At 45.6% G+C, this 10,185-nt stretch overlaps 1 protein-coding gene across 2 annotated transcripts in view; it reads left to right on the top strand.

The window, feature by feature from the left end:
* The window catches only part of SLC25A38 (solute carrier family 25 member 38), a 12,740-nt gene extending 5,604 nt beyond the window's left edge, over positions 1-7,136 (top strand). For both annotated transcript variants that reach the window (XM_019662805.1, XM_019662804.1), the window contains exons 2-7: positions 1,500-1,621; positions 2,195-2,279; positions 2,982-3,161; positions 3,424-3,592; positions 5,354-5,520; positions 6,830-7,136. In XM_019662805.1, the coding sequence (XP_019518350.1) occupies positions 1,500-1,621; positions 2,195-2,279; positions 2,982-3,161; positions 3,424-3,592; positions 5,354-5,520; positions 6,830-6,952 (846 nt within the window). In that variant the 3' untranslated portion in view covers positions 6,953-7,136. The remainder of the gene's footprint in view (positions 1-1,499; positions 1,622-2,194; positions 2,280-2,981; positions 3,162-3,423; positions 3,593-5,353; positions 5,521-6,829) is intronic.
* The last annotated feature ends 3,049 nt before the right edge of the window (positions 7,137-10,185 follow it).

Here is a 10,185-nt window from a genome sequence, read left to right on the forward strand (position 1 = left end):
AAGAAGGAGGAGGAGGAGGAGGAGGAGGAGGAGGAGGAGAAGGAGAAGGAGAAGGAGAAAGAAGAAGAAGAAGAAGAAGAAGAAGAAGAAGAATGGGAAAGGAGTCCTGGGGTGTGGCAGGGCCTTGGAGAGCACTCAGGGTAGCTTCAGTCCAGAGGTGTTAGCTGGATGGCAAATGGGGTACCTGAGGAATGACTGGCAGAAAGGGAGAGGAGATGGCCTCCTGGGCAGCTGGGAAGATGGCACTGGGAGGGAGAGGCTGAGTACACAGGGAAGAATGGCTCATTGATGCCACAAAGTCTAGGATGAGCCAGAGAAACAAACCTTGGGAATATGTGTTAGCCGAAGTCTGGATCGGACATGACGCAAGTGTGTGGAGAACTATTGATTGTACACATTTTGCTCGGTTTCACCTGTTGTCTTAGCAATTCTACCACCTTTTGATACTTCTACAAGCTACCTGAACGTGGCTATAAGCTCCAGTATTTACTGTCTGAACTTATCTAGTCCTTTCCTCAACGGTCTTTTAAGTAACTCCAGTTATAACCGGAGGCTTGCTTGTTTGGTTGAATGTGGAGTGCTGTCTCTTCCCTGGGAACCATAACACACAGATTACAAACATTTTGGTTATGTGATGTGTATTACAGGCAACTTCATATTCATTTCGATAGTGTTTTAGGACAACAGGATGCCATTTATTTAAAAATCACGAGGGGAGAGATCTTTTTGGATGGAGCTTGCCTGTATCTCCTTTGGCAAAGAGGGCTTTTTTTCCTGATTAGGTTTTTAAAAGTGCTTTTTCATAACCATATGTGATTGAGTCTGGATCCTGGGGCGTGCGGTGAGGAAGTACATTTAGTCTTTGAGGGGGTCCTGCCCTTCCAGGTGCTGTCTCTGGATTCACCCACGTGTAACTGTCCTGGCTTAAAAGAGAGCCCGCAAACACAGGAGTGGCCAGTCTGGTCCTTGGAGCCCTCTGAGCAGCTTAGGTCCCAGCCAACTGGGTGAGTGTAAGGGAAGGGGAAAGTTTTAAAGTCAGGAAATTCATAGGTTTTACAGAAAGTGGCACATAACGTTTTGCAACTAAGCTTAAGGTTTCATTTTCTTGGTCTTGCTCCTGTAAGTATCTACAGGTTCTGTAGCCAAGGGAGCTTGGAGACCAGCAGTTCAGTCAGAGTTAAAACGCCATGTTCAATTGATTTTGCTTTTGTGAAGATAGATGGCCAATAACTTTTCTTTTGGGGACAAATGGGGAGGGGTGGTTGGTGGCATAATTCAGAGACAGAGATAGACATGCTGCTCAGTAGGAACAGAGGAATTATGAATACTAAGACCAGAGAGCTACCTCTTGCAGCGTAAGGTGTTCTCAGCGTTCAGTGCTGTTCACTCCTGGCTGCGCCGTTCTCTCCTCTGAAGCATGAAGATGACACCGGATGAGTTTCTACGAGGTGAGGCTTGCTGTGGCCCAGCGGCTGACGCAGTGTTCCCTTGTCCTGCAGTTGCATCCCGTGATCAAGGCTTTCCTGTGTGGCTCCATCAGTGGGACCTGCTCTACCCTCCTTTTCCAGCCCCTGGATCTCCTCAAAACGCGCCTGCAGACTCTGCAGCCCTCAGCCCATGGGTAAGGCCCGCTCCCCGCATTTCCCTGAGGAACTGGCTTCAGCAGCTTCCATTATGTTGTATGCTCCAAGAGAAACAGGCCGTGCCCAGCTCGCGTGGGTTTTGTGTACATTCTTTTCTGTGACTATTTTTTTATATTTGACATTTCTTGTTCATTCAACGGGGTCCTTCCCTGAGCAGCTTCCTGGGATCTGCCCCAGTGACATGTGCATGTATTGTGCTAGCCTGTAATGTCATAACTGTGCTGCCTGGTACGAGTAGTGGGTGGTTTTCTAGAAATAACGTAAGTATTGTTTCTTTTGTGGCCTCCATATTGGGTCAGCATTGTGGGAAGTATATAAAATAAATATAAAATGGAAGGTTATCCCATTGCTTGCAGTGTGAACAGACAGATAAACATGTAAGAGTCAAAGCGTGAGCACATAGGAAATCCAAGATTTCAAGAAGCATTATAGAGATTCTTAAGAGCCCTAGAAAAGAGTCCTAACAGAGAAGTCTTTGAGTGGCGAGTGCATTTATGATGATGCAGTCTAAGCGATGTTTCCCCCCTCTGCCTTACTTTGTCCGCCCTCAGATCCAGGCGTGTCGGGATGTTGGCCCTGTTCCTGCAGGTGGTCCGCACGGAGAGTCTCTTGGGCCTTTGGAAAGGGATGTCCCCTGTGAGCTGCCATTTGGATCTTCTCTTCCACCCTCTCCTTTGATAACTAGCCATTTCTGCTCTACCTCAAGTACCCTCTCCTTTAAGCAAACGTGAGAGTTGGAAGTGGTGGGAGGACCTTGGTGGTCTTCCTGCCCGCCTCTCATACTGCTGCTAACTTTCGTTTGAGGGCTGGGGGTGGGGGGATGTTACATCTGTGCGCCCGCGGAATGACCTGTTAGTCAGCGCAGTCTCTAGAGCAGACGCAGCTGCTCCCCGCCTGCCAGCATGTCCTTGCTCTGAGGCCTCCACACCTGCATCTCTTTGCCCAAAGGGTTTTTCTGGCCTTAGGGACTCACTTTGGAAGTGCCAGGGAATTCATGCCCACCCCAGCCCCACAGCAGCCCTAACCAATGAGTGGTGAGAGGTGATGTTTAGACGTCACTGCCCTCCTCTCAGGTAGAAGGATTACTCAGGCGTGTCCTACACTGATGCCTGGAGTTCCCCAAAGGGATTAAATCACCCATGGCAGTAACTGGTTAGATAACACACCCTTTGTTGGCTGCCATCCCTCCCATCCCCCTTCCCCACTGTCCTGTAGCTGTCCCCTCCACACCTTAAATCACCTACTTGCATGCAAATCCTGGGTCTTTTGGGAAAACCCAGTTAAGATCATCTACAGTGTGGGTCTTTGATTTCTTTCCTCCTTCCACTCTTTCCGCAGTCCATTGTGAGGTGTGTCCCTGGCGTTGGAATCTACTTTGGCACGCTCTACTCTCTGAAGCAGTACTTCCTGCGAGGCCATCCCCCCACTGCCATGGAGTCCGTCATACTGGGGGTGGGCTCTCGCTCAGTGGCAGGGGTCTGCATATTGCCCATCACTGTGATCAAGACGCGTTACGAGGTGAGCTTGACTGCTGTAGGCCCTCAGGTGGCTAAACAGAAGCACTTGGCTCTTGGGTCAAGTATTCACTGATGTCAACTCCTGATTATAATCTGACGTCAAGGCTGATGTGGTCAGAGAACCCATTTGTGTGGGCAGGCCAAGCCATGGGTGAGCCAGACCCGCTGATGCCCTGCGAATGCCCCTACTCTGAAGCTGGCTTGCTTCAGTGCTCAAACCCAGGGCCGCCGGGCTGCTCACTGGTTCTGTGCTTCCTTTGCAGAGTGGGAGGTATGGCTATGAGAGTGTCTACACAGCCCTGAGGAGCATCTATCGCAGCGAGGGGCACCGGGGCCTCTTCAGTGGCCTGACAGCAACGCTCCTTCGTGATGCACCCTTTTCTGGAATCTATCTAATGTTTTACAACCAGACCAGAAACATCGTGCCCCACGGTACGGATAGAGGCAGGTGTGGTGGACAAGCGATCTCCCAAGACACATTTTCGCCACTTTCTCTGTGACATGAGACTCCCTGCTGCTCTTAGCAGTTCCAGATTCATAGCCGAGTTGTAGGAACTGAGCCTGAGCATTGTAGCCTGCACGATTGTGGCCTCATACATGTCAGACCTGGTCCCTGCCTTCCGAGTTCATAGCCTGTGAAGGCAGGGTACTGAGAGTGCTGGGATTCTTGAGCCGGGGGTAAGGCTGGAGTAAAGGACTTTTACCTAGGTCCTGCAACAATACTCCCCAAATTTGCCTGATCTGAAGATTTCTGGGTCCCACCCCAGGCCTCCGAAATCAGAAGCCTGGGAGTCTGTAGTTTTCAAGAAGCACTTACTGTGATTCTTATCAGACATGTTGGGGGGCGGCCAATGGATTGGGCGCTAGATATAAAATATGACTTTTCACCTTCCCTTGCTCTGTCCCCAGTGAACGTAGTTCTGAGCCCTCTATTTGGGAGGAAAGAAAGGTGCCAAACCTCAGGCATTGTGGCAGGCCCACCTTACCAGTGAATTCATGTTGGACAAGACATAGACAAAATCAAAGGGCAGTAAAATCCACCCAGGTGAACCAGGTCTTGCTAGAAACATCCTACAAAATGATCCTGCATTCAGTAAAGTGTCTATGGATGATCTGAATAAAGAATTGCAACCAAGGTCATGTAATAATCTGAAAGCTGGAATGACAGTGGTGAGCAGCTGCAGCTGGGGTGCTTTGGGAGATGTACTGCTTCTCCCCAGGCTGCAGGATGTGTGACACTGCAGGTCACAGCCTTATTTTTCAGTAGAAGGTTAAGTCAATAAGGGAACTTGGATGTACATTTTTAACTTCTCAATCCTTTACAAGTTTTTTTTTTAAATTTGGTATTTAGAAATCATTTTAAACTTACAAAAAAACCACAAAAATAATACAAGTAACTCCATAGCCCTTTATTTTCTATGTGTTTGTTTTTTCCAAATCATTTAAGAGTAAGTTGCACAGACATGGTGCCCCTTTACCCTTAAATACCTCACGTGTATTTCTTAAGAATGAAGACAGTCTCATACAACCATCTTATCAAATTCAGGGAATTGAACCTAGACGCAATTCTTTAATCTATACTCCAATCCTTAGTCCTAAATTCTCTAATTGTCCTAATAGTATATTGTGTAGCAATTTTTATTTTCAAGAGTATAGACCAGTTTCCTAACCGCAGCCTGGGTTTATCTGGTGTTCCCTTGTGACTAGATTCAGTTATACATTTTTAGCAAGAGGACCACATAAGTGATGTTGTGTCCCCATCACCTTACATCAAGAAGCTTGTGACATCAGTTTGACTCAACTGTGGGTGATGCTAACTTTTTGTCACTTGGATAAGATAGCGTCTTCACTGAAAACTCAATTATTTTTTCTTTTGTAATTTGTATCTCGTGGGAAGATACTTTGAGTCTATATAAATCAATATAAAACATCCTGTTCCTTTCATCTATGTTTTAGCATCAGTTGTTGAATCTTACCTGAATCAATTATGATGATGATTATAAAAACATGAATTTTTAACTTAGTTATTCCATCTACATTTATTAGTTATACCTTTAGATTTTTAATTCTTAACCTTGTTTGAATCCAGACCATCTGTCTTTTGGGAAGAATTAGTGGGCAACTTGGCATTGATTTTTATCTGATGAAGGTGAGATTTATTTATAACTGAATGTTACCTCTGTCCTATTTCAGACCAGTTGGATACAGCCCTCATTCCCGTTGTAAATTTCAGCTGTGGGATATTTGCTGGTATTCTGGCCTCACTGGTAACTCAACCTGCAGATGTTATCAAAACTCATATGCAGCTCTCCCCAATGAAGTTTCGGTGGATTGGTCAGGCAGTGACAATCATCTTCAAAGTAAGGCTATAGAATAAATATTTGTTTTTATTGTGGTTAAGGCTCTCTCTCTCTAGAGCAGTAGCTCCTATCCTTTACACAATAGAATCACCTGAGACGCTTTTTAAAAATCCCCGTTCCCAGGTCACAACCTGGGCTGATTATAGCAGAACCTTTGCGGGGTGAAGCCCGAGTATCAGTATGCTAATTTCCTCAGTGGTTCCAGTGTGTTGCCAAGGTTGAGGATCACTGCCAAAGACCAGTGGTTGGTTTTCTTTGGGTGGGGCCCCTACCTTAGGACAACCTGTGATATTTGTTAAGCATGCAGATTGCTGGGCTGTTCCCCAGATGTACTGAATTAGGTTACCTGTAAGGACCTAGTAACCTCATCAAGGACCCAGGAGGAAATAATGGTCAGGAAAAAAAAAATCCCAAACACATTATTTTGTTTCTAGGAGAACGCTCTCATACAAATGATAATATTGAAGATAAAAAGTAGATGTTAAATGCACTAAAGTACTATTTAAAAGCCACTGAATTTGATTGGGTGGTGTTATTACCCACCAGATATTCTGTATTCTATTCTTAGTACATTTGTCACCTACATCTTTAGATTTTTCTGTACTGCTCAATTTTTCTATGTAGCAGAGGAAGCAGGTAAGCATATGCAGCAAGCGTCTGTCTCACCTAGATATAAGCTGATATTTGTGAACCTGATCATATTCCTCAATTGCTTAGGTTGCCTGCCCTTCCTCCACACCTCACATCATAAAGTTTGAAAATGTATTCTTTAGTACATGTGAAAATGGCAGAATGATAACAATAGGAATGAATAAATCAATCCAGATTATGTGGGAAAAGTAAGAAGTGTTCTGTCTTTAATTTTTATATAGGGCCACCAAGAACATATAGTGAATTACAAAAAAAATGCTCCCTCTAGGCAAATTGTCAAAAAGGCAGCCTGGAGCCTGGAGCCAGGGCCCAGGGTGCTGCAAGCCAACCTTGGCTGGATTTCAGCTGCCACTTGGGGCCTGGTGCTTCTGTGCACAAGCTGTCCACCTGTACACAGCAACCCTGTCTGAAGATTTTCAGCTAAGAAATAAATTCCCCTGGGAGGAGCAAGCCTAAAAAGATAAAGCTTAGCAACTGTTCAAAAAATAGTTTAAGTTGATTGTCTCCTTGGACCCATGAGTCATAGTTTTGACATTATTTATAGAAGTCTAAAAGCTAAGACTCAGAAATGGGGTAACAGAGAGAGACCCTCACTGTCATGCAAGTCATATAATTGTATTGCTAATTAACTGAGTTTCTATGTTCATTTTCCTCCTAGGACTATGGGCTGCGTGGCTTCTTCCAAGGCGGTGTGCCCCGGGCCCTCCGCAGGACTCTGATGGCAGCGATGGTGTGGACAGTCTATGAAGAGATGATGGCCAAGATGGGCCTGAAATCCTGACTGAGAGGGGACTGAGAAAGGATGGGATCTGTTGCCCCGCCCGGTTTCTGCCAGGGCTGCTTCATCTCACTATCCTGGAGTAAGATGAAGTCCTATTTGGAAAGCCAGGCAGATACGTCACCTTGTTACCCAGTTGAAGCAGAGAATAGATGGGCCTGGCTCAAGGCTTCAGAATCTCTCAAAAGAAGAGTCACTGATACATACAGCACACTGGGGAGTTAGGGAAGGGTTTGCATAGCCCGCAAGGCTACTTGAAAGCATTTCCTGAGAGAGCACTGTCAGGTGGTTCCCGGCCACCCACCTACACACAGTACCTCTCTGGATCTGTCCTTGGGCCAAGGGATCACGAAGCTCGGGCTGAGGAGCTCCAGCTGGGGGGGCTGGGTCTGCAGAGTGAGGAGTCACTGTCACCAGGCATCTGAGGTGATAGTGATGTCAGGATGAGGAAGAGAAGATGTCGTTTCTAAATCGGTTTCTAATCAGCTTCTCAGAGGCTCTGGAGAAAGGCAGACAATGGCTTCCTAGCCTCTAAGTGTCCAAATAGAAGTTTTTTAGTCTTGGCCCCAGCACTGTTTCAACTCTAAGTTGTTCTGGCATTTTTCTGCAGCTGAAGTTCAGATAAATAAAACAAAAACACTGTATCATTGAAAACTGGAAAAGCTAAATAGTGTCATCACTGTGTTTTAAAATAATAGAATAGTCTAAGGTGGCTGGCTTTTGAGCTATATAGGTCCTAAAACCTAAAAAAATTTTTAAACAGCTTTATTTTACTTATCAATTCATCCATTTCAAATATATAACTCAACGATTTTTAGTAACTTTACTGAACGGTGCAACCGTCACCATAAATCAGTTTTGGAACACATTTATTTCCTGGTTAGATCTCATTTACAATTAGTCCTCTTTCCCAGCCCCAGCCCCAGGCAGCCATTGATTTGCTTTCTGTCTCTATAAATGTCTTCTGTACACTGTTTTTGAGGTTTACCCATCATGTGGCATGTTCAACACTGTCCTCTTTTTTTATGGCTGAATAATATCCTATTGTATGCCTTTACCATATGTTATCTATCCACTCATCAGTTGACTAACATTTGAATTATTCCTACTTTTCGACTCTCGGGAATAATGCCCCTGTGAATATTCATGTACAAGTGCTTGTGTGGACATACATTTTCATTTCTCTTGCGTATATGCCTAGGAATGTAATTGCTGGATCATGTGGCAACTTTGTTTAGCCATTTGAGAAACTACCAGACTGTTTTCCAAAGTGGTGACCCTATTTTACATTCCCTGCAGCAGTGTATGAGGGTTCCGACTTCCCCACATCCTCCTCAACACTTGTTATTGTCTGTTTTATTTAATATAGCCGTTCTAGTGGGTACCCAACTTTTTCTGTCAACTTTCAAACTTAGGAAAAGGGCCATTATTTTATCCAGGCATCACGGGCGGGGGGGATGTTTGGTCTCCTGGTAAAGAACATGGGCTGTGATCTTGGAGGCTCAGGTTGAAAGCCTGGCTCTCCACTTACATAGACACACTTGGCATTGTGTCTAGGAAATGGGGATAGCAGTATTTCCTTCCTCCTAGGGTGGCGGTGAGGGTTAATGAGCAAATTTTTCTGGCACATTGTATTGGTTTCCTAGGGCTGCCACAACCAACTACTACAAACTGGGTGGCTTCTAACAACAGAAATGGATTCTCACACACAGTTCTGGGTCCTCCAAGTCTGAAAACAAGGTGTCTGCAGGGCCTTACTCCACAGTCTCTAGGGGAGGGTAGTTCCTGGTCTCTTCCAGGTTCTAGTGGTCACTGGCAATTCTCGGCATTCGTCATTCCAATCACTGCCTCTGTCTTCACAATCCCTTCTCCCCTGTGTGTACAAATTTCCATCTTCTCTTAAGGACACCAGTCATTGGATTAGGGCCTGCCTACTGCAGAATGACCTCGTCTTAACCTGGTTACATCTGCAAAGACCCTATTTCCAAAGGAGGTAACGTTCACAAGAACTGGGGGTTAGGACTCCAGCATATCTTTTTGAGGGACACAAATCAACCTATAGCACATTAAGTTCAATGATTTATAAGTTTAAGTTCAGGTTTTAGGTTGAAACACCCCATCCAAAAAAATGCTATGGGGAGGAGTATAGGATAGAACAAAAGGATACTCATCTCATAGTGGCACCCAAGCCACCGTACTTGGTGTCCTGTGTGTGAGGCGTTGTGCTGGGCAAAGCAGGGGAGCACTTAGGACTGGAGATGCAATGCTGGGACAGGACTGAAGGGAAGGCAGGTTGACAATTGGTGGAGTGCTGCCTCCTTTGGACTTCGACTCAGGCAGGGTGTTCAGGGCCTCTTCAGTCTCCTTTGACCCTCATCTTGGGTCTTGCGGGCCTAATGCCATTGAGGGCCTTGCCAGGGGACCCCGGGAGGAGAGGGGCAGAGATGAGGCCCAGAGGTGTGGGTTTCATCCCACTGCAGATATGCTCACCTTATACTTGGCTGGTGAATTCCAGTCACCAGAAACCCCTTCTGTGCTCCCCGTTGGTTCTTTTTGGACCAAATAATCATAAGATTTGGAGAAATGGTCTTATTTTCTCTAAACATGGGGTAAAACTGAAATTGGCCTTTGTGAACATTGATTCCAGAGGCAAGTGGCCCTGAGATCTGCATATCTCAGGCCCCAATAATTTGTTTTTTCCTCTCTTGCAGTCTCCCACAAGTATTAAGTTCAGAAAGGAAGTGGCTAGTGAGCTTCAGCCGGTTTTTGTAAAAAACATGGCTCAGTGCCCCCCCCCCTTTTTTAAACCATTGGATGCCTCAGACTTGAAGCAAATTTACAGGCAAGGATTTGTGGGAGGAAACTGTCATTGGCAACTAGAGAGAGATGGCTTAGTAAGACAGAGCCAAAAGGACAGAAGCAAGGCTTTCAAGCTGCCATTATACTCAGTTTCCAAAATATATTGTGAAATTTTTCAATTTCAAACACAAGAGTCAGCCAATGGTACATGCCTTCCATTCACATCACCCAGATGGAACAGTTATCACGCCAGTCTTTTTTTTTAAGATTTTTTTATTGGGGAATTGGGAGATAGGAACAGACAAGTTGCTGTCCTTTTGTTCTTCAGTCTAGTTGTGGAGGACGTTGCTTCACTGGCCCGAGTTGGCACCATCATTGCACTCTTCCCAAGCGAGGCAGATCAGTCGCCAGTTTCTGGACTGGTCGCTCACTGCGGC

Source organism: Hipposideros armiger, unplaced genomic scaffold (assembly GCF_001890085.2).
Source record: "Hipposideros armiger isolate ML-2016 unplaced genomic scaffold, ASM189008v1 scaffold_380, whole genome shotgun sequence".
NCBI classification, from domain to species: domain Eukaryota; kingdom Metazoa; phylum Chordata; class Mammalia; order Chiroptera; family Hipposideridae; genus Hipposideros; species Hipposideros armiger.